This window comes from Heterodontus francisci, chromosome 33 (genome assembly GCF_036365525.1).
Source record: "Heterodontus francisci isolate sHetFra1 chromosome 33, sHetFra1.hap1, whole genome shotgun sequence".
In the NCBI taxonomy this organism is placed as follows: domain Eukaryota; kingdom Metazoa; phylum Chordata; class Chondrichthyes; order Heterodontiformes; family Heterodontidae; genus Heterodontus; species Heterodontus francisci.
The window spans coordinates 17,557,319-17,582,541 of NC_090403.1; the positions used below are offsets into that span (position 1 = coordinate 17,557,319).

Below are 25,223 nucleotides of genomic sequence, written 5' to 3' on the forward strand. Positions count from 1 at the left end.
TGGTGTTGATTTTTCCAACTCTGCTTACACTGTGGATTGACACAGGGGCTTGAACCCAGGGGCCTGTATACATCCTGGGCACAAACGAATATGGGGCCCCTGGTAAATAGACCATAGCACAGAAAGATTGCATAAAACTTACTGGATCAAAATAGTCCAGAGTTTGAAATGTTGCCATGATTTGCTTTATTATTAGGGCAGTGTGTAAACATTCTGGGGGCCTACATCTGAATGCATCTTACTGCAGGTTTGTGCTTTAATGGATTAGGTGGAGGTTTAGTTTAGTTTAGAGATACAGCACTGAAACAGGCCCTTCGGCCCACCGAGTCTGTGCCGACCATCAACCACCCATTTATACTAATCCTGCTGACGATGCTGCTTTAACATCTCACACTGAAGAGTGCCTGCAGAGTCTCATCGACAGGTTTGCGGCTGCCTGCAATGAATTTGGCCTAACCATCAGCCTCAAGAAAACAAACATCATGGGGCAGGATGTCAGAAATGCTCCATCCATCAATATTGGCGACCACGCTCTGGAAGTGGTTCAAGAGTTCACCTACCTAGGCTCAACTATCATCAGTAACCTGTCTCTAGATGCAGAAATCAACAAGCGCATGGGAAAGGCTTCCACTGCTATGTCCAGACTGGCCAAGAGAGTGTGGGAAAATGGCGCACTGACACGGAACACAAAAGTCCGAGTGTATCAGGCCTGTGTCCTCAGTACCTTGCTCTATGGCAGCGAGGCCTGGACAACGTATGTCAGCCAAGAGCGACGTCTCAATTCATTCCATCTTCGCTGCCTCCGGAGAATACTTGGCATCAGGTGGCAGGATCGTATCTCCAACACAGAAGTCCTCGAGGCGGCCAACATCCCCAGCTTGTACACACTACTGAGTCAGCGGCGCTTGAGATGGCTTGGCCATGTGAGCTGCATGGAAGATGGCAGGATCCCCAAAGACACATTGTACAGCGAGCTCGCCACTGGTATCAGACCCACCGGCCGTCCATGTCTCCGTTATAAAGACATCTGCAAACGCGACATGAAATCCTGTGACATTGATCACAAGTCGTGGGAGTCAGTTGCCAGCGTTCGCCAGAGCTGGCGGGCAGCCATAAAGACGGGGCTAAAATGTGGCGAGTCAAAGAGACTTAGTAGTTGGCAGGAAAAAAGACAGAAGCGCAAGGGGAGAGCCAACTGTGCAACAGCCCCGACAAACAAATTTCTCTGCAGCACCTGTGGAAAAGCCTGTCACTCTAGAATTGGCCTTTATAGCCACTCCAGGCGCTGCTCCACACACCACTGACCACCTCCAGGCGCGTATCCATTGTCTCTCAAGATAAGGAGGCCCAAAAGAAACACTAATTCCATATTCCTACCACATCCCCACCTGTCCCTATATTTCCCTACCACCTACCTATACTAGGGGCAATTGCTAATGGCCAATTTACCTATCAACCTGCAAGTCTTTGTCTTGTGGGAGGAAACCGGAGCACCCGGAGAAAACCCACGCAGACACAGGGAGAACTTGCAAACTCCACACAGGCAGTACCCAGAATTGAACCCAGGTCGCTGGACTTTTGAGGCTCCGGTGCTAACCACTGCGCCACTGTGCAGGTGGTGGGTGATTATTCAAGGGGTTGTGGAGGAGTTGTGAATGTTCTTGGTGTCCATGGCCTGCAAAGGATTTAGTTGTGATGGAACATGGCAGACAAAGGGAGAATTGCACAATTGCAGCATAAACGTGCCAAAGGTCCTGCACTGCATTGCTGGGTTGAGAACAGGGTGCAAGAAATACGGTGATCTTCAAAGGATACCTGACCTCCCTTAAAGGGTTAAAGGGGACCTATATTTTGCAGTAATATCCTGCAATTCTTAAAAGTGGAAAGAGAAAATATTTGTGTATTTACTCTGGCCACTTGGAGACTGCACAGTGATATAAACAAAGATCAACTGGTGTCACCGTGCCTGGTGATTCCATCTATTTGTGTACTAGAGACAGTATAAATATTAATTGTGCAATTATTGAAGTCATTTCCTATGCAATAATTTTTTCATTCTGCTTGCTTATACTAACTTCTGCCAAGTCTCATTCACTCATCACCCCTTCGCATGCTGAACTACACTGGGTCTCAGTTAAGCAACGCCTCGCATTTAAAATTCTCATCCTTGCTTACAAATCCATCCATGGCCTCGCCCCTCCCTATCTCTGTAATCTCCTCCAGCCCCACAACCTGCTGAGCTCTCTGTGCTCCTTCTGATGTATTACAAATCCCTGATTTTAAATGCTCCCACCATTGGCTGCTGTGCCTAGGAATTCCCTCCCTAAACGTCTCCACCTTTCTACCTCTCTTTTCTCCTTTAAGACACTTTTTAAAACCTACCTTTTTGACCAAGCTTTTGGCACCTGTCCTCTGTCTCTCTTGGCATTTCTTCACGGACCAAGATTTTGGGAAGGTTTTACTCATCAGTTGCAGGCCCGCTGGTGGCGAGTCAGGCCTATCTGTGACCGGCAGATTCTCCCACAGCGGGTACAAGTGAAGATGGTTGCTGCTGGGGGCAATTGGATCTATCCTTCTCTTTTCCTCTTTCATGCTGGTTCTTCACTCAGTCTCAAATATGTCTGTAGCTCTCCTGATGTAGCATCTCCAGGCATCACAATCTATTGCCTACGCTTCCCACTGGCGATGGTCGACGTGGCACACAGAGAGGGAATTCTTCAGGGACTTTGCATGGGGCCCCACTGCTCCTTGTACCCGTGGTCAGCTCTCCTTTCAACACGATCTTGGGCAAGCGACTGTTGTCCATCCGGGCAACGTGACCAACCTAACGCAGTTGGCTTTGCAGGAGGATGGCCTCGGTGCTGGTGATGTTGGCTATTTCCAGGACTTCAATGTTTGTGATGCGGTCCTGCCAGCGGATCTTGAGGATGCTGCGGAGGCAGCGTTGGTAGAAGCGCTGTAGAACGATGGCAATATAGGACCCATGACTCAGTGCCATACAGAAAGGTGGTGAGGACTACAGCTTTGTACGCTTTGAGTTTGGTGTGTTCTCTGTGAGGCCTTAGACTCCTGACTTGTGCCTTGTAGATGGTGGACAGGCCTTGGGGAGTCAGGAGGTGAGTTACTCGCCGCAAGATTCCTAGCCTTTGACCTGCTCTTGTAGCCACGGTATTTATATGGCTACTCCAGTTCAGTTTCTGGTCAATAGTGACCTCAAAGATGTTGATAGTGAGGGATTCAGCGATGGTAATGCCGTTGAATGTCCTGGGGAGATGGTTAGATTCTCTCTTGTTTGAGATGATCATTGCCTGGCACTTGTGTGGCACGAATGTTACTTGCCACTTATCAGCCCAAGCCTGGATATTGTCCAGGTCTTGCTGCACTTCTAAACGGACTGCTCCAGTATCTGAGGAGTCGTGAATAGTGCTGAACATTGTGCAATCATCAGCGAACATCCCCACTTCTGACCTTATGATTGAAGGAAGGTCATTGATGAAACAGTTGAAGATGGTTGGGCATTGGACACTACCCTGAGGAACTCCTGCAGTGATGTCCTGGAGCTGAGATAATTGACCTCCAACAACCACAACCATCTTCCTTTGCACTAGTTATGTCTACAACCAGCAGAGAGTTTTCCCCCTGATTCCCATTGATTCCAATTTTGCTGGGGCTCCTTGATGCCATACTTGGTCAAATGCTGCCTTGATGTCAAGGGCAGTCACTCTCACCTCACCTCTTGAGTTCAGCTCTTTTGTCCATGTTTGAACCATGTGTTATGACCAAGTGAGAAAGAGGTTTAGGGTTCCCTTTCAGCCTTCACCTGGATTTACCGTAACAGGGTTTAATTTTAAACACACTGTGTTTTTAGCTCTCCCTTGGTGAATCCTTGTGCATCGCTTTCCAATTATAAGGCAAAGAAGCCAGCACAAACAGGTTTTCTTAGGTTTAAAGAAGAAAGATTGAAATTTATTAAACTTAAACTCTAATTCGGTTGATGCCTATGGATACATAATGTGCCCACAATAGCATGCATATGCAATACACACATGCAAATAGAGACCGAAAAGAGCAGAAGAAAAAATAAATTGAAAAGTTTGAGGCAATATCTGAAGAGTTTTTGTTACGGTTCTTCGAGCTGACTGTAGAGTCCTTGATTGTAGGTAGTTCTTGCTTTTCGTTGGGGCCCAGTATTCTTCTTAAACCTTTTTCGATGTAAGAGACTTTTCTCTCTTGGGGTTCATGTGTGGATTCAGAGGCTTATGAGAAAGAGATGAGAGCAGACAGGAGAGATCTTCTCAGTCCAGGAGCAAACAGTCTTTTTCAGAGTTCAAACTACCTGTGGCCAGTTCAAAAGAAAACCCTGGAACAACCAGTTAGCCATGTGACCAGCTGTTCTAACCAGTCCTGGCCCTTGTAGATTGTATCCTCCTTAACAGGCCCTGGAATGTGCTTCCTCACCTTGGATGTCTGTTAGTTTGTAAATGTTTATTTCCAGCCATGGCTGAACTGTTTAAGAAGTCATTTCCTTGCTGCAACAACAGTTACAAATCAATGATCATGACAAAATTGATGTGCATCATTCTTGGCAGGTGGGGGCCTAGCATGACACAAGGCTGTAATGAGGTCAGGAGCTGAGTGGCCCTGGTGGAACCCAAACTGAGCAGGTTATTGCTAAGCAGGTGCTGCTTGATAGCACTGTTGACGACACCTTCCATCACTTTACTGATGATCGAGAGTAGGCTGATGGGGCGGTAATTGGCTGTGTTGGATTTGTCCTACTTTTTTGTGGACAGGACATACCTGGGCAATTCTCCACATTGCCGGGTAGATGCCAGTGTTGTAGCTGTACTGGAAAAGCTTGGCTAGGGGCGCGGCAAGTTCTGGAGCACAGGTGGCCAGAATGTTTTCAGGGCCCATAGCCTTTGCAGTATCCAGTGCCTTCAGTTGTTTCTTGATATCACGTGGAGTGAATCGAATTGGCTGAGGACTGGCATCTGTGATGCTGGGGACTTCAGGAGGAGGCCGAGATGGATCATCCACTCAGAATTTCTGGCTGAAGATTGTTCCAGGGTCCCTGGAGCTGTGAGGCTGCAGTGCTAACCACTGTGCCACTGTGCCACCCAATCTTCTGATTAACTTCCTTTAACCATTATCTTTCAATCCGAGCACCTTTCCCTGTCTCTTGTCGATAACCTGCTGTAATGTAGCCACCAGAGGTTTCACTGGGTCTTCTACTCGCTCTTTCTCAGCCTCTTCCCCGTGGTTTCAACCCTGAGGGACTCCCACTTCCTGGTTTCCCTCCTTTTGGAGACTTACACTCCCTACTCCAGTATCCCGTTTTCCCACAATTGAAATATGCCTGGGATCTGTCCACATTACCCTCTTCTTGCTTCCACTCCTTTCCACCACTCACTCTTCCCTTTATTTCGAATACCTTTCCCTTTTGTTTGTTCTCCTCCCCCCGGTCAGATTTAAAAACCAGAGTCAGTTTCCTCAACACACCTGCCTCTGTATTTGTCTCATCCTCGGGGTCAAATCATGATTCTGCCCTTGCCCTGATAAATGGCAAGCTGTTAGCTACTGAGGTCCTCAACCAATGATTCCTGGGAGCCCCTATCAGCTGCACTTGGATTGGATTTCCCCCAGTAGCTTTCACATATATGGGCCATGACCTATCCGCAAACACCTCCGGTGCCTCGCCTGCTAGCTGTTTGGTCTGCTCAACCTGCAAAAATGGACTGCCCTGATTATGTCCCAGTGCCATGAAGATTTCATCCTTCAATCCGTCTGTGGTTCCTCCTCCCAACTTAGTAGTTGTCGACAGACTCTGATACAGCTTCCCATCTTGGGAGAACAGGATCTGTTTTTTCATTTCCTCTTCATCACAGTTATTAATTCCCCCTATCTGCTCTATGCTCGCAAAATGGACAGAGGCCTCCCCTCCATGCTTCAGTTATGGCACACTGGCCAGCATTTCCCACAACTGAAGGGTCATATAGGGGAGCACATAATCGCTCTACAACGGCGCTGGGCCATTGGACTACCGGGGGTGGACTGTACTTTTGCTGTCGCAGGGGGCACATTGGTTTCTGTGGTCCCAGTGCCTCAGGAGCCAGCTCACACTCTCTATACTGGGTTCCATCATCGGACACACTTCTCTCCACATCCCAGTCCACCTCAACTTCCCCTGGTGCCATAAGACAAGCCATGCCCCTGGCGCTGGATAATGCTCGGGTCAGCTTTCGAATTTTCTCGTTACATGGCCCGTGATCAACCTCTTCATGCATCCAACTCTGAGCTACCCTGTATGCCACCTTGATCTCCTTCAATTGCCCCTCAGCCTTGTCAGCTCTCTCCAAGTTCCTGGCACTTACCTCGCGCTGAGCCAGACCCTCTCTTTTACTCAAACAAAAACAAGAAATGCTGGAATCACTCAGCAGGTCTGGCAGCATCTGTGGAAAGAGAAGCAGAGTTAACGTTTCGGGTCAGTGACCCTTCTTCGGAACCCGGGTTCCGAAGAAGGGTCACTGACCCGAAACGTTAACTCTGCTTCTCTTTCCACAGATGCTGCCAGACCTGCTGAGTGATTCCAGCATTTCTTGTTTTTGTTTCAGATTTCCAGCATCCGCAGTATTTTGCCTCTCTTTTACTCTCTGTGACCTGGCATTGTAGGTACTCTATTGTATTCCTGGACGTTTCTTCCTGTGCCATCCTCTCCTGCCTTTCCTTACTTAGATCTTCCATTAGCCGATTCACTACAGCCTCTCTGTCACTTGCCTTGTTCTATGATTCCCTTTTCTCCTGTTTTAACTGTTTAACCCTTTCTGTGAGACCTGAATTTGTTTCTGCATAGACAGTAACCAAATTGCTTTTCCTTTTGATTTCTCGTACTTGCTACTGCCTGTCCACTCTGCTACCCTCTCCTGGAGATTGTCAGAATGCATCATTTCCAGCACCCATAGGCTGAATTTTACCTTGGGCGGACGGGAATTCGCCACTGACGTGAAAGTCGGTGGCGAACCCTCTTCCGCCTAGCCTGGGAATCCGTCCTGTATTTTATGGGTCCCTGGGCTTTAATTGTCCCGAGGCGGGACTTCCACCTACTTGAGGGCGGAGGTCCCGCCTCAGTGAGCTGCCGGCAGCTCTTAGTCCCAGCAGTGCCACCGGGAGCAGTAGCCACTGCTGGGACTGCAGCCCAGCCGACACCATGGACCCTGGAGAGTGTGTGAGTTGGGCATGCCTCACCGGGGGATCGTTCCTTCCTTGGTGAGGCCGGGGTGGTAGTTTGGGGGGAGGGGAGGGGTGTCTTGGGTCCCGAGGGTGGGTTGGGAGGCGGGGGCGGCCCTCAGTCGGGCACCCTGTGCCTGACTGTCATGCACCCACCCCCGTCAGGGCGCGGAAAGGCCGCCAGCTATTGCTGGGCGGCCTTTCACGTCCTCAGCACGCCCACTTGCCACGGGTAAAATACCCGTGGAGGCGGGCGAGGGCCCTTAAGTGGCTGTTAAGTGGCCACTTAAGGGCCTTGATTGGGCGGCACAGTGGCGCAGTGGTTAGCACCACAGCCTCATAGCTCCAGCGACGCGGGTTCAGTTCTGGGTACTGCCTGTGTGGAGTTTGCAAGTTCTCCCTGTGACCATGTGGGTTTCCGCCTGGTGCTCCGGTTTCCTCCCACAGCCAAAGACTTGCAGGTTGATAGGTAAATTGACCATTGTAAATTGTCCCTAGTGTAGGTAGGTGGTAGGAGAATGGAGGAAAGGTGGGGATGTGGTAGGGAATATGGGATTAATGTAGGATTAGTATAAATGGGTGGTTGATGGTTGGCACGGACTCGGTGGGCTGAAGAGCCTGTTTCAGTGCTGTATCTCTCCATGACTATGACTCTATGATTGGCCTCGGGCGGGTGGGCCATTTTCCCCACCCACGCCCGATTGCTGTAAAGTCAACCGGGGGCAGGTAGGCCTCCCGTTCAATTTTACGCCGCCCCCATGCCACCAACTGACCCGCTGGGGCGGCGTAAAATTCAGCCCCATGGCTCAGAAAGGTTTAACTTGCCACACACATACTGAGATACCCTATCCTCCATTAAGGGTTTCTTGCCTATGACCCTGTCCATAATTTTAATTTTGTTCTTAACCTAAAGTCCTGCAATGGTTGCCAATTCTGTAAGAGGTTCTGTTCCTGTATCTCCTTAATACAGTTATTGGACTTTAGGATCACAAGAGCAAAATTGCACACAGCACTGGGTTTGGCTTAATCATGAATTGTTGTTTTATTGAATCCAATAATATCCCTAATACAGACACCTCTATGGTTAGTTGAAACAGAAATAAAACAAAACTGTCCTCAGTACAAAGCCTCCTGCTATAACTTAAAATAGATACCCCAATTCCCAGCTGAATCCTTCAGCGATTTGACCACTGTTCCCAGTTACCCAAAACAAAGTCACTACGACTTTGCTCAAACTTACAAATCTCAGGCAAAAAACGCTATGCTTTTGTCCCAAACCCCTCAGACCAAGATCACTACGATTTGGCTGAAAGCACTTACAGTCACCCACACGGCCGGTCGGCCCCGGTGTTGATTGTAGGTCCTGAATCAAGATCTTCAACTTTGACTCTTCTTCCGACTGCAGCCCCCACAGTACAAACACCTTCAAGATTTGACTGAAAAACTTACTGTCACCCACACGGCTGGTCATTCCCAATGTTGATTGTAGGCCTGGACCTGAGGTGACCAGTCATAGAGTCATAGAGTTATATAGCACAGAAACAGGCCCTTCAGCCCATCGTGTCTGTGCCGGCCATACAGCACCCAACTATTCTAATCCTTCTTCACATAACTGCAGTGCCAACCCTTCAATCTTGTCCTTTTTATGATGATCCTTATCAAAATATCATGAACACATCTTCTGAAGCAATCCTGCTGGATGATCAGCACTTAGCACCTTTTAATCTCTTTCCTCTGTTATCTGCCTGGTCCAGACAGATCCATTTAGTACTGATGTTATTTTCATGACTGAGAAATATGAACTTCACTAAGGTGAGCTAGCCCAGGCTCCAGAGCTGATATACACGTCAAAGGTTTCTCTCCTGTCTTGACAGGCATGAATGCTGTGATCTGGGGCTGGTTAGTTGTAACAATGGCCTCCCCAATTACTTAACATGATGGCAGTTGTCCTGTGTCACTGTTATGATAATGTCCCAAATTCTAGTCCTTTAACAGTATCAGTTCTGTGGTGATGTTGGAATGTTTGAAATTGACCCATGCAGCCTGCGTCTGTGTGCTTTGTGTTGAGGTTTGGCTCTTATTCACAGTACTGTTGTCCATGGGGTTGAGGTTCCGACCCCATACTCCACAAAGTCCAGTTTTGAAGTCCAGTTGGGGTGGGGGGGGGGGGGGGGGGGTGTGGGGGGTGGTGGGGGAGGAATTCTGATCCTACAATTAATAAGTGGCAAGTAACATTCGCGCCACACAAGTGCCAGGCAATGAACATCTCAAACAAGGTAGAATCTAATCATTTCTCCTTGTCATTCAACAGCATTGCCATCGCTGAATCCCCCACTATCAACATACTGGGGGTTACCGTTGAACAGAAACTGAACTGGAGCAGCCACATAAATACTGTGGCTACAAGAGCAGGTCAGAGGCTGGGAATTCTGTGGCGGGTAACCCATTTCCTGACTTCCCAAGACTTGTCCAACCTCTACAAGGCACAAGTCAGGAGTATGATGGAATTCTCTCCACTCACCTGGATGAGTGCTGCTCCAACAACACTCAGGAAGCTCAACACCATCCAGGACAAAGCAGCCTGCTTGATTGGTACCCCATCCACAACCTTTAACATTCACTCCCTTCACCACTGATGTACAGTGGCAGCAGTGTGTACCATCTACAAGATGCACTGCAGCAACTCACCATACCTCCTTTGACGCCTTCTAAACCCATGACCTCTTCCACCTGGAAGGGCAGGAGACATGTGGGAGAACCATCACCTGCAAGTTCCCCTCCAAGCCACATACCATCCTGACTTGGAAATATATCACCGTTCCTTCACTGTCATTGGATCAAACTCCTGGTATGCCCTCCCAACAGCACTGTGGGAGTACCCGCACCAGATGGACTGCAGCAGTTCTAGAAGGCAGCTCACCACCACCTTCTCAAGGGCAATTAAGGATGGGCATTAAATACTGGCCTTACCAGCGATGCCCACATCCCATGAAACAAATCATAAAACTGTCAGAGGTACTGTCCTTTGCATGAGTTGTTAAACTAATGCCTGGTCCACCCTCTCAGATGAACATCAAAGATCCCATGGCACTATTTTGAAGAAGAAGTTCTCCCTGGTGTCTTGGTCAATATTTACCCTTCAACCAACCTCACTAAAACAGATTATTATATTGGTCATTATTATATTGCTGTTTGTGGGAACTTACTTTATGCAAATTGCTTGTTGTGTTTCCAACATTACAACAGTGACTACACTTCAAGAGTGCTACATTGGCTGTAAAAGGCTTTGGGACATTCAGAGATCATGAAAGGTGCTATAGAAATGGGAGTTGTTTCTTTCCTACACCAGCTGGTTCAAGGACCTGTAGGAACAGTTTGGTGCCCCTTTAAAGGGTTTGGTTTCTGCAGTCAGCTTTTTTTATTTGTTCATGGGATGTGGGCAGCACTAGCTCGGCCAGCATTTATTGCCTATCCCTAATTGCCCTTGAGAAGGTGGTGGTGACCAGCCTTCTTGAACCGCTGCAGTCCTTGGGGTGTAGGTACACCCACAGTGCTGTTCGGAAGGCAGTTCCAGGATTTTGACCCAGCGACAGTGAAGGAACGGCAATATAGTTCCAAGTCAGGAAGGTGTGTGGCTTGGAGGGGAACTTGCAGGTGGTGGTGTTTCCCATGCATATGCTGCCCTTGTCCTTCTAGGTGGTAGAGGTCGTGGGTTTGAAGGTGCTGTTGAAGGAGCCTTGGTGAGTTGCTGCAGTGCATCTTGTATATGGTACACACTGCTGCCACTGTAGATGTTTGTTTTATGCAGATTGCCCTGTTGGTCTTTTATGAGTTGTTTGCTGAGGGTGGAAGGCGGTGGGGTGAGGGGAGAGTGGGGGTGCAGGAGTGGGGGATTCCTTTATTTCCCTGCTGCACAATTAAATACACTCCTTCTTGTGCAGTCTACTTGAAAATCAGTCTTTACATGGAATGAGGTAGGTGAAAGCTGCTCCCATTTGAAGTTGATTGCCAAACAGAAGAACATAAGAAATAGAAGCAGGAGTAGACCACACAGCTCATGGAGCCTGCCCTGCCATTCAGTATGATCATGGCTGATCTTTCGCTTCAACCCCACTTTCCCGCTCCCTCCCCATATCCCTTGATTCGCTGAGAGACGAAAGATCTGTCTATTCCAGTCTTAAATATATTCAATGATGGACCATCCACTACCCTCATAGGTGGAGAATTCCGAAGATTCACAACCCTTTGAGTGAAGACATTTCTCCTCATCTCAGTCCTAAATGATCAGCCCCTTATCCTGAGACTGTGCCCCTGTGTTTTAGATTCCCCAGCCAGCGGAAACAACCTCTCGGTGTCTATCCTGTTAAGCTGCTTCAGAATCTTTTAAGTTTCAATGAGATCACCTCTCATTCTTCTAACCTCCAGAGAATATAGGCCCAATTTACTCAACCTTTCTGTTGTGGTTCAAGTGGTAATGCAAACATTAGGAATATCCACCAAGATGAGACTCAGAAGCCTGCCAGAACCCATAGCAAGAGTCACCTCCTTCAGAACTGTCCAGACGTGTCAACTGTGGCACTTCCTTGCATTTCCTTGATAACCCCATGCTGTCTGCTCTACCCCTCTGCCATCCCCATAGCCCTTTCACCAACACATGACCCCTCAAGTTGCTCATTACACATGATGGCATAAAGTCCTGTTACTTAAAGCAACTTTTCTTATTGTTTCCTACAATTCATAACCTCAGGACTCCCCAAAGTGCTTTACAGCCAATGAATTACATTTTAAAGTGTAGTCATTATTGCAATGTCGGAAACACATTACCAATTTACACACATCAAAATTCCACAAACAGCAATGTGATAATGAACAGATAATCTATGTTAGTGGTTTTGAATGAGGGATAAATGTTGGCCAGGACACTGGGGAGAACTGCTCTGCTCTTCTTCGAAATAGTGCCATGGGATCTTTTAAGTTCACCTAAGAAGGTAGACGGGGACTTGGTTTAGCATCTCATCCAATAGTCAGCACCTCTGACAGTGCAGCTCTCCCTCAGTACTGCACTAGAGTGTCAGCCTCAATTTTCTGTACAAGTCCCTGGAGTGGAATTTGAACCCTCAACCTGCTGACTCAGAGGAGAGTACCACCTTCTGAGCCACAGTTGACACGTCTGGACAGTTCTGAAGGAGGTGACTCGTGCTATGGGTTCTGGCAGTCTTCTGAGTCTCATCTTGGTGGATATTCCTAATGTTTGAGACTACACAGTGACTATTTCAGAATACTACAGTCGAGCCTGATCATCTTCTCACCAAACCTTCTCTATTGCTAGGAGGCACATTAGGCAGTGAGCAGGAACACTGGCTGATATTCCTCTCTCTGACCGCTGCTGTTTCCTGGCTGAAATCACCTAACTGAGATTAAACTCAAACCTTCTTGGGCCGTATTGACTCAGTATCACACTGGGTGATGCATGTACTATTGCTGTCTTTTGGTTAAGTTGTTAAACTGAGGAATCAGGGAGCTGATTAAATGCTTTCTGTGTGAATTAAAGTAGGGGAGGGCAATAATGCTTCTTTCTAACCAAATATCCAGTGACTGATGAAGGGTCACTGACCTAAAACGTTAACTCTGCTTCTCTCTTCACAGATGCTGCCAGACCTGCTGAGAATTTCCAGCATTTCTTGTTTTTAACCCAGTGATTGTACTTGTGTGAACTTGTTGGGACTTCTGTTTTGGTGCCTTTGTTCATGCCGTGAATTCACTAATTCACTATTTAACTATTTAATCAAGACTGGTTGTGAACTGACCTAATTTTGTTACCAAGTGGTTCAAGTGGAAAGTTCCTACCTGCTGTACTGAACTGTGTGACCGAGATTTGCAATGGTCACAGATAGAATGATCCATATTTTTTTTTATTCGTTCATGGGATGTGGGCGTCACTGGCTAGGTCAGCATTTATTGCTCATCCCTAATTGTCCTTGAGAAGGTGGTGGTGAAATGCCTTCTTGAACCGCTGCAGCCCTTGGGGTGTAGGTATACCTACAGTGCTGTTACAAATGGATCTCCATGATTTTGACCCAGCGACAGTGATGGATCAGCGATATAGTTCCAAGTCAGGAAGGTGTGTGGCTTGGAGGGGAACTTGCAGCCGGTGGTGTTCCCATGCATCTGCTATCCTTGACCTTCTAGGTGGTAGAGGTCGTGGGTTTGGAAGATGCTGTCTGAGGAGCCTTGGTGCATTGTTGCAGTGCATCTTGTAGATAATACATACTGCTGCCACTGTGCGTCAGTGGTGAAGAGAGTGAATGTTGAAGGTGGTGGACGGAGTACCAATCAAGCGGGCTGCTTTATCCTGTATGGTGTGAGCTTCTTGAGTTTTGTTGGAGCTACATCCATCCAGGCAAGTGGAGAGTATTCCATCACATTCCTGACTTGTGCCTTGTGGTGGACAGGCAGTGGGGAGTCAGGAGGTGAGTTACTTGCTGCAGAATTCCTAGCGTCTGACCTGCTCTATGTGCCTAGTCCATTTCAGTTGCTGGTCAATGGTAACCACTGGAATATTGATCGTGGGGGATTCAGCGATTGTTATGCCATTGAACATCAAGTGGAGATGTTTCGATTTTCTCTTGTTTGAGATGGTCATTGCCTGGTTTAAATTTCAAACAAAGCTTGGCAGTTAACTGCCAGTCACTATAAACTGGTGCATTCTCCATGGCAACGCCTCTACCAATCAGAGTTCACATGCCAACCAATCAGCACTCTCTTCTCATGCAGTATAAGTTGTTGCTTTCCCTTACATTGGTTATTCTTGCATATTGTCCTGATGAGTACAAGACAAAAAGCTTCGACAACATGTTTCTATTTTCAGCAGTTCTCAAGTTCTGTACCACCAAATGACTATTTGCAAACCAGGTATCTTTAGATATCAACAGATTAACTGTTTATTAAAAAAAAATCTAAAAAAATCTTAAACACTGAGATAAACCAATATCTTATAACTTCTTATTTTAAAAAATCTAATTCCCGCATTCGCATACATATACTCAAACTAACAGTAGTTTGGTTTTTAATTAGCTGCCTGAAAAAATGAAAAAACAATAAAGTCTTTACAGATTACATCCCTGATGAATGGTCTTCTAATACAACACAGTCAAAGTTCACTTGCAGTCTTCCAAGGTCCGATGAATCTGAAGATCCTTCCAAAGATAGGACTTCAGCAGTTCAGTTCAGCAGTTGTAGTATTAAACTCTTTTTTTCCAGTGATGAACACAGCAGATAGCAATAGTTTGTTGTGAAAGAAAAAAAACCTTTATTTCTTATTTATTTAAGGAATTTATTTGGCTTGAAGCTTTATAGAATTTTGAGAGAGTAACTACACAGGGTTTAAATTGACTTAGAGGGCTCTCCTTCCTTCACGTGCTGGAACAGTCTGTCAACTGACAACCAGTTTTGTTGCCAGCCAGTTTTCAAAGTCAAAACGGATACATTGAATTTCTGTTCTCTCTCTCTGTATGGTTGTTGCCTGGCAACCAGAATGCACTTTGGCTCACCATCTCCGGAGCTTGCTGCCTTAAAAAAGTACTGATCTTTTACAGCATTAAAGGCGCACCGCAATATTTCCTGAGGAGAGAATAAAAAATAAAACACAGGACCGTGACACTCTCTTCAACTGGAACCCTGAGCTCGACGTCCAATATGGCACATCCTCCTGGGCTCATGGCTAACTTGAGCACGTCCTCAAACAAAGCAAGGGAATACACAATAAATGGGAGGATATTGAGAGGGGTAGGAGAAGTGAGAGATCTTGGAGTGCATGTCCACAGGTCCCTGATAATGGTAGGACAGGTAGGGTGGTGAAGAAGGCATATGGAATGCTTTCTTTTATTGGCCAAGGTATAGAATACAAAAGCAGGGATGCAATGCTGAAACTGTATAAAATGCTGGTTAAGCTACAGCTGGAGTAATGCATAAATGTCTGGTCACCACATATCAGGAAGGATATAATTGCTCTGGAGAGATTACAGAGGAGATTTACAAGAATGTTGCCAGGGCTTGAAAGTTCCAGCTATGAGGAAAGATTGAATAGGCTGGGTTTGTTTTTCTTTGAAAAGAGGAGGCTGAGGGGTGACTTAATTGAGGTGTGCAAAATTATGAGGGGCCTAAATAGAGTAGACAGGAGGGACCTGTTTCCCCTAGCGGAGAGGTCAGTTACCAGGGGCCACAGATTTAAGGTGATTGGTAGAAGGATTAGAGGGGACATGAGTAAAAGATTTTTCACCCAGAGGGTGGTGGGTGTCTGGAATTCACTGCCAGGAATTGTGGTGGAGGCAGAAACCCTCAACTCTTTTAAAAGGTACCTGGACCTGCACCTGAATTGCTGTAACCTGCAAGGCTATGGACTAGGTGCTGGAAGTTGGGATTAGATTGGGCGGCTAGTTTTTTCGGCTGGTGGAGACACGATGGGCTGAATGGCCACCTTCTGTGCTGTAATTTTTCTATGGTGCTATGGTTCTTCGGTGGGAGACAGATGCCACAGTTTGGGAACCTCACCACCGGTCCTGGCCACCTTCCTGCTGTTGAGGGCCCTCTTCTCCTGAAACATCAAGGATGCAGTTATTGTTAAGTTCCAAACGTCTGTACATCACATCAATGTTAACATGGGTTCCACTTCTGCACCTGGGGATGTCGCTGTTCTCATATTGACTGTATCTGTCATGAATCTCAATTGGGCTAAGATATAAACGAGGGAGACTGATTTCACTTATACACTCAGTCATCTGCTATCATTACGTTATGACCTTCTTATCATTGGAATAACTGTGTCAACAGTGTGTTTTTCCGCTTGTGGGCAAGCTGATCGCAGCAAGGTATGTGCAACCATGCAACTTACCTTGGGTGAACTTAGGAGGTCATTGACACTCTTTCTGCACTGCATCCAGTTACGACAGGTGGACTCTGTGGCTACTAACCTTCACTGTGATCACTGTCCAGGTTTGCTTGGTCAGGCGGGAGGACCTCTTTTTGCCATCACTGGGGAAGAGGACCTGCCATCTTTCCCTTGCAGCCTAGAGGAGAATCAGCAGGGAAGCATTACTGAACTGTGGAACTACCCTTGCTCTGATATCTGATGTTGTCAGAATGGTGTGCGGGGGGATGCTTGCTGAGTTGCAAAGTTATGGCAAACCACTGAAATGTTGCTGCAGTAAGCTGCTATTCAATGCAAGGAGAGTAAATGCAGGGCTGCCAGCCTTTTAAAGATGGCACCAACACCTGATTTAACATCAGGTGACGTCATTAATGGCGTCACCAATGCCGCCCCCGCAACATGATTGGGGGTGACGGCCGCTGTTGTTATGCTAAATGGCCACCTGCCACGTAATTGCAGCGGTGCAGCTGCAAATATCACAGACTGGATGCTGCTATTTTGTGCACCTGCTACCAGATAATAAAATCCAGCCCATGTGGGCTTCTGACTCCCATTTGAGCCTGACAGCAGGGTTCAGATGCCTGCCGCAAAATTCTGCCCCAAATTGGGTTGCATAGTTTGTAGAAAGGAGGACTGTGACAAAATATAGGCGATGTTAACAAAATGAGCATGTAATTGGCACACGAATTTCAATATAGACAAGTGTGAGGTGGTGCATTTTGGTAGGATGAATAAGGAGAAACATAGGAACATAGGAGCAGGAACAGGCCATTCAACCCATCTAGCCTGATCCGCCATTCAATTAGATCATGCCTGATCATTTACCTCAGTGCCACTTACCCACGCTCTCCCCATATCCGTTGATGTCATTTGTATCCAGAAATCCATTGATTTCTGTCTTGAACATGCTCAATGATTGAGCTTCCTCATCCCTCTGGGGTAGACAATTCCAAAGATTTGCCACCCTTTGAGTGAAGAAATTCCTCCTGATCTCAGTCATAAATGGCCTACCCCTTATTCTGAGACTATGCCCCCTGGTTCTAGACTCACCAGCCAGGGGAAACATCCTATCTACATCCACCGTGTCATGTCCTGTAAGAATTTTGCAAGTTTCAATAATATCATCTCTCATTCTTTGAAACTCTAGAGAATACAGACCCAGTTTCCTCAATCTGTCCTCATAATGCTACACAATGCTTGGAAAATAAGAGTCTAAATGTTGTGGAGAAGCAAAGGGATCTAAGGTTACACACTCACAAATAATTAAAAGTTGCGATGCAGGTTAACAAGTTATAAAAATGCAAACAAAACACAAGGGGTTAGACCACACTTGGAGTACAGTGAACAGTTTTGGTCTCCATATTATAAAAAGGATATAGAGGCACTGGAGAAGGTGCAAAATAAATTACAAGGTTAATACCAGAACTGAGAGGTCATAGTTACCATGAAAGACTGAGCAGGCTGGGTCTTTAATCTCTAGAAAAGAGAAGGCTGAGGGGTGACCTGATAGAGGTCTTTAAAATTATGAAGGGGTTTGATAGGACAAATGTAGAGAAGATGTTTCCACTGTGGGAGAGACCAAAACTAGGGGCCATAAATATAAGATAGTCACTAATAAATCCAATAAGAAATTCAGGAGAAACTTCTTTATTCAGAGACTGATAAGAACATGGAACTTGTTACAACTTGGAGTAGTTGAACAACTAGCATAGATGCATTTAAGGGGAAGCTAGATAAACACACGATGGAGAAAGGAATGGAAGGATATGCTGATTGAGTGAGATGTCGAGGGGTGGGAGGAGGCTTGAATGGAACACAAACACCAGAATAGACCTGTTGGACTGAATGACCTGTTTCTGTGCTGTAAATTCTATGTAATTCAATATATTTAAGATATGTTATCGCAAAGGTAGTGTCCTACGCCCAACCATCTTCAGCTGCTTCATCAATGACCTTCCTTCAATCATAAGGTCAGAAGTGGGGATGTTCGCTGATGATTGCACAATGTTCAGCACCATTCATGACTCCTCAGATACTGAAGCAGTCTGTGTAGAAATGCAGCAAGACCTGGACAATATCCAGGCTATGCTGATATGTGGCAAGTAACATTCGCGCCACACAAGTGCCAGGAAATGACCATCTCCAACAGAATCTAACCATCTCCCCTTGACATTCAACGGCATTACCATCACTGAATCCCCCACTATCAACATCCTAGGGGCTACCATTGACCAGAAACTGAACTGGAGTAGCCATATAAATACCATGGCTACAAGAGCAGGTCAAAGGCTAGGAATCCTGAGGCCAGTAACTCACTTCCTGACTCCCCAAAGCCTCTCCACCATCTACAAGGCACAAGTCAAGAGTGTGATGGAATACTCTCCACTTGCCTGGATGGGTGCAGCTCCAACAACACTCAAGAAGCTCGACACCATCCAGGACAAAGCAGCCCGCTTGATTGGCACCCCATCTACAAACATTCACTCCCTCCACCACCGACGCACAGTGGCAGCAGTGTGTACCATCTACAAGATGCACTGCAGCAATGCACCAAGGCTCCTTAAACAGCACCTTCCAAACCCACGACCTCTACCAACTAGAAGGACAAGGGCAGCAAATGCATGGGAACACCACCACGTGCAAGTTCCCGTCCAAGTTACACACCATCCTGACTTGGAACTATATCGCCGTTCCTTCACTGTCGCTGGGTCAAAATCCTGGAACTCCCTTCCTAACAGCACTGTGGGTATACCTACCCCAAATGGACTGCAGCGGTTCAAGAAGGCAGCTCACCACCACCTTCTCAAGGGCAATTAGGGTTGGGTAATAAATGCTGGCCTAGCCAGCGATGTCCACATCCCTGAATGAATTAAAAAAAAAACATCAGGCCATGTGACAGTGCATATGTGTATTTGTTATGTGTGCGTATATAATATATATCAATATGTGTGTGTGTGCGGTTGTGTCTATATATGTGTGTGTGTTTTTAAAAAGCCTTTAAATGCTTTCCTTCTCATTCAGGTCCTGTTATGTTGTATTGATATGACCATGCCTCAGTACGAAACCTTGGATGATCATAGCTCATCAGCGAGTGACTGCGTACAGCCAGGTACAGTCTGAATCCATTCAATTCTACAGCTGTCTAAGTGACAAGTCCCAGAGTTAGATTTCATTACGAATCCATGCTGTACAACCTTACACCCAGTAACCAATAAAATATTGAAATTCCCAAACGTAAAACTTTCTGCCATCCCCTGAGGTCCTTACCTAATAAAAGTCTCTTGATCTCAGCCTGTAAATTTTCAATTGATTCCCAGCACCCACACTTTTTTTAGGGAGAGAGTTTCAGATTTCCACTACCCTTTGCATGCAAAGTACTTTCTGATTTCACTCCTGAATGGCCTAGCTCTCATTTTAAGATTGTGCCCTTTGTTCTGGATTCCCCCAACAAGGAAATAGATTCTCTGTATCTACCCTATCAAATTAATTTATTATTTTAAAGACCATGATTCGATCACCCTCAACTTTTTAATCTCAAGGCAAATCAAAAAACAAGTATATGCAACCTAGCCTCATGATTTAACCCTTTCAACTCTGCTATCAATATCATGCCAGTGAAAACTTTCAGTGTGAAGGACTTCCACATTTAAATAAAGTTTTAGGACTCCTGACTCATAGCAGCTCCTACATCCATTCCATCTTTCAAACATTAGATGCCAAATTCTGGTTTTCCTTCTCTCTGACATTATCGCAGGTCAGTAATTGCCTGCAAAGTGTGCCAGGCTCCTCAAAACCTATGTCAAGGTGTGCCAGGCTTCTCCAAATCTGTGTCAAAGTGTGCCAGGCTACTCCAAACCTGTGTCAAAATGTGCCAGGCTGCTCCAAACTGGTGTCAAAGTGTGCCAGGCTACTTCAAACACACGTCAAGATGTGCCAGGCTACTCCAAACACACGTCAAGGTGTGCCAGGCTGCTCCAAACCTGTGACAAGGTCTGTCAGGCTGCTTCAAACCCGCGTCGGAGTGGGCCAGGCTGCTCTAAACCTGCGTCAAAAGTTTTTTTTATTCATTCCTGTGATATGGGCATCACTGGCAAGGTCAGCATTTGTTGCCCATCCCTGTTTGCCCTTGAGAAGGAGGTGGTGAGCCTCCTTCTTGACTGCTGCTGTCCATGTGGTATAGGTAGTCCAACGGTGCTGTTGGGGAGGGAGCTCCTGGATTTTGACCTAGTGACAATGAAGGACCAGCAATATAGTTCCAAGTCAGGATGGAGTGTGACTTGGAGTGGAAGTTGCAGGTGGCGGTGTTTCCATGTCTGCTGCCCTTGTCCTTCTTGGTGGTCGTGGTCGTGGTCATGGGTTTGGAAGGTGCTGTAAAAGGAGTCTTGGTGAATTGCTGCAGTGCATCTTGTGTATGGTACACACCGCTGCCACTGTGTGTCGGCGGTGGAAGAGTGAATGTTTAAGGTGAATGGGGTGCCAATCAAGAGGGCTGCTTTGTCCTGGATGGTGTTGAGCTCCTTGAGTGTTGTTGGAGCTGCACTCATCCAGGGAATTGGAGAGTATCCCATCACTTATCTGACTTGTGCCTTGTAGATGGTTTTGGGGAGTCAGGAGGTGAGATACTCACTGCAGAATTTCTAGCCTCTGATCTGCTCTTATAGCCACATATTTATATGGCTGCTCCAATTACGTTTCTGGTGAATGGTAATCTCCAGGATGGTGGAGGAATTCAGCAATAGTAATGCCATTGAACGTCAAGGTGAGATGGTTAGACTCTCTTTTGTTGTAGATGGTCATTGCCTGGTGCTTGTGTGGTGTGAATGTTACTTGCCACTTATCAGCCCAAGCCTGAATGTTGTCCTGCTTCAGTATCTGAGGAGTTGCAAAGTGTACTAAACATTAGCAATCATTAGCGAACATCCCCCCTTCTGACCTTATGATGGAGGGAAGGTCATTGATTTCACAGCTGAAGATGGTTTGGCTTAGGACACTGCCCTGTGTCCGTGTGCCAGGCCAGCTCCAAAACTGTGTCAAAGTGTTCCACGCTGCTCTGAATGCATTGTTGGCAGTTGACTGAAGACCACCTGGGGACACCTGGGAAACAGGTGTTGTCTAATTCATGAAAATTAAAATTTATATTTAACCGCCCTCATATATTACTGACAGGCCCTGAGAAAGTCTAAACTCCCTGGGCCAACCACTTTTATTTGGTCTCAGATTGTGCCCTGTGACACTATAACAAACACAGATATTCCAACAATGAGGCTTATCAAACATCAGGAATAGATTCATCACTGAGATCTGTGGGAAGGGCTGGAATCAGTGCTGTGTCTCCAGTACTCCCTTGCAATCTACTGTTTCCAGCTCACTGCGTGGAGAGAAGATGGCACAACGCTTTGTGTCTCACTACACAGCCTGACATTTACATCTTGCCATAGCACAGCGAAATAGGAAGGTGAGGAAGGGTAGAGCAGCCGTACAAAAAAACTTAACGGGGCCACGCACTTAAATAAATTACCCTCCACTCCAAAAGAAATTAGCGGGAATGTTGGTGAGGACCCATTTAAATGCTGCTGGATATGTCCGCCTCTTGGTTTGTACCATTTCTGGTTTGCGGGTGGCTAACAGACTGGTGGTAACAACGCAGCCATGGATTAGCTGGGGGTTTTGAACATAGATAGGACCAAATCCTGGTCATGGCTATGCAATGACTGGAATATAGCCAGGTGTGTCTTTGGCTGGGTGAGCGATTTTCATCTTCCTACTGCCCGTTTTGCCTAATGGGACTAAGACTAGACTCACTATTGGGTGAACCCCTTTCCCATTTTCAGATGGACCTATAGGTGAGTGCAGCCAGAAAAAGGCAGGGCCCAATTAGGTTTGCTAACTCTGGTGATGGATTCTTGGAGGTTTCATCACATGACCTCCCACCTCCAGCCACCCGACCCAGTCAAACAAGCCTTTTCCCCATCTCCAATATTTTAAAAAAAGAAAAGCTTGCATTGATATAGCGCTTTTCACTACCACCTCACATCCCAAAGCACTTTACAGCCAGTGAAGTGTTTCTGAAATGTAGTCACTGTTGGAATGTAGGAAATTAGGGATGGGCAATAAACGCTGGCATAGCCAGTGACGCCCACATCCCATGAATGAATTAAAAAAAAATGTGGCAGCCAATTTGCACACAGCAAAATTCCACAATCTGCAATGTGATAATGACCAGATAATCTATTTGTGTGATGTTGATTGAGGGATAAATTTGGCCTGGACACCAGGGATAACATCCCTGATCTTCTTTGAAATAGTGCCTTGGGATATTCTACATCCATGCATCCAGGCAGACGGGGCCTCGGTTTAATGTCTCATCCGAAAGATGACATCTCCGACAGTGTAGCACTCCTTCAGTATTGCACCAGAGTGTCAGCTTAGATTTTTGTGCTCGATCCCTGGAATGGAACTTGAACCCAGAAACATCTGACTCAGAAGTGAGAGTGCTACAAACTGAGCCCCAGCTGATACAATAAACAAGAAGCAAAAATGTTCAAAGAAAATGAAAAACACAATTTTAAAAAAATATCCTATGATGTGCTCACAGCAATGTCCAGGTAATTCATCTAGAATTTCTGAAGACTCCGAGACAATTCTGGAAGGTTGGTAACCCTAGGCCCTAACGAGTATCTGACAGTGGGGGCAGATGACCTTGTCAGGATCCCCAGTGCCTTTTTGATCTCCACCTGCAATGATACCACCAGTTCCTAATTCCTTCCACAAACTATAAATGGTACAAATCAAGAGGCGGAGATTTCCAGCAGTATTTTAAAGAGGTCCTCACCAATGTTCCTTCTAATGTATGTTTTTGGAGTGTGTGGATCACTTATTTAAGTGCGTGGCTGCTTTAATTCTTTTATGTGGCTGTGCACGCACAGTAACTTAAAGTAACTGTCTTCTGCGCGAGAACTTTCGTGTTGCTGAGCAGCTCCACAGCTTGCAGGGTACATTAGTCCCCACCTGTTCTCAGCTAAAACTCTAGAAGATTTGAGAAATATTGTGCTTGTATTACATTGTGGTCTTTTTCTACTATACCATTTCAATATATTTGCAACAACTGTAGAATAAACTGAACTCTTTTGACAACCCACTATTTTCTTCATAGTGTGAGTCATGGCTCAGTGGGTAGCATTCTCACCTCTGAGTCCAAAGGCTGTTGGAGAAAATCTCACTCCAGAGACTTGAGCACAAAATCCAGGTTGATGCTCCCACTACAGTACTGAGGGAGTGCTGTATTATACTCCAGAAAGCCAGCTGGTGGATAGTACTGGAGCTACTCTTTAAACAAGCTAACATTTATTTACAGAGTGAAACTTTATAAGCAAACACCTTCTAACTGAACCTCACACAGTTTCAGTAAGTGTCTCTATATGTGGTCAAATAAAACCCAATTAATGTCCTCCACCTGTATATAATTAAACACAAATAATATACAATAAACAGATTCCCCATCCACTAGGACCCCTAAAAATGTCTTCATACATGCAGTTCTTTTTGTAAAACAATCAGACGGTCGATGACTTGCATCTACCCATTTAATTTTAGAGATTTCCTTTCTCCCAGTATTTGTTTCAAGTCAGAAAGATTAATCTGTAGCCTTTTCTCACTCTCACTTTTTGTAGAGTGTACATTATCCCACAAGGAGCATTTATCTATAAATATCCAATGTTCAATGGATACACTATCTTCAGTATTCCCCTTGTACAGAATCTCAATTAAAATATTTGACAAGTAGAATCCCCTATCCACTGCCTCCGCAAGAGCCAGTGTTTCTGCAGCTAATGTACTTTTAACAACCCTTTTTATTTGCTTAGCTTCCCAAGCTAAAGGACAATGTTTCCCATTTTTACCCATCAGAAATATTATGAAACCAGCTGCTCTCAAATACCCATCAGAAAGATTAGCATGTGAAGCATTGCTAAAATTATGGGTTTTATGTTCTTGGATCACCTAAGGATGGGAACTTAAATATGCATTTCTCCAGATTTAATTTGTTCACTGTTTTATTTGCCCTTAAAACATTCTTGACTTTAGGTTGTTCCGTCGTAGTATTTAACTCCAACATATCAAAACGACCAGTTCAACTGACCAATCAAGCTTTGCAATTACTTTATCTCTTCTTTAGATATAACATCATCTTTCTGTGATGACTAAGCACAATTAACCAGGATGGATGTAACAGGCTTTAAATAGGTTTTGTTATTGATTTAATTTTAATGCAGACCTACTCTGCTTGATATCTAAACCAATATATTTAAAAGCCCCACAAGCCTGACTCCCAATCTTAAATTCTACTCTAATCTTAAGAATACATTTCTCACATTCTGCAGTTTCACCCCATAAGAAATCATCAACATGCTTCATGAAGATGTCTGAAAGTTTTCCTTTATGGTATCAATATAACATTGCAGGATCTGCTTTTTGTTGAACAAAACCTATTTTCAGCAAAACAGATCTCACCAAAAAAGACCACATCCTGGAAGCATCATAGAGGCCATAGATACATATGTTTAGTTTTCATAGTGTCCCTTCTGCATCTGTTGCCTGTTTGGGCAGTTTCAGAAACACTTCTCTCTGAAAAGTATCACCCTGCAGAAATGCAGCATTTATGTCGATTGATCTACGCTCCCATGAATATGTGGCCAAAAGAGCTAAAAAGATTTTCAAGATTACTTTTCCAGCTGTGGGAGAGTTCGGCCTAACACTCGTATCACCCAGTCGCTCTTCAAAACCCCTAGCAACTAGGGGTTGCCTTATATGTCCCATCAGGAAGGACTTTTTCTGTACAAATCCATGTATGTGACAAGGCTGGCTGCCTATTATTTAGTACCTCAGAATGATCTCCAAACTCTCTCCAGCTATCCAATTTCTTTTGTTTTTTTATTTTATTTATTTATTTAGAGATACAGCGCTGAAACAGGCCCTTCGGCCCACTGAGTCTGTGCCGACCAACAACCACCCATTTTTCTACTAACCCTACAGTAATCCCATATTCCCTACCACCTACCTACACTAGGGGCAA

At 45.6% G+C, this 25,223-nt stretch overlaps 1 protein-coding gene across 1 annotated transcript in view; it reads left to right on the forward strand.

Annotated features, from left to right (window-relative positions):
• Nucleotides 1-25,223, forward strand: part of LOC137348041 (solute carrier family 15 member 1-like) — a 196,168-nt gene that overhangs the window by 15,306 nt on the left and 155,639 nt on the right. The window contains exon 3 of the mRNA XM_068013142.1: nucleotides 19,175-19,262. Within this exon, the coding sequence (XP_067869243.1) occupies nucleotides 19,196-19,262 (67 nt within the window). The 5' untranslated portion in view covers nucleotides 19,175-19,195. The remainder of the gene's footprint in view (nucleotides 1-19,174; nucleotides 19,263-25,223) is intronic.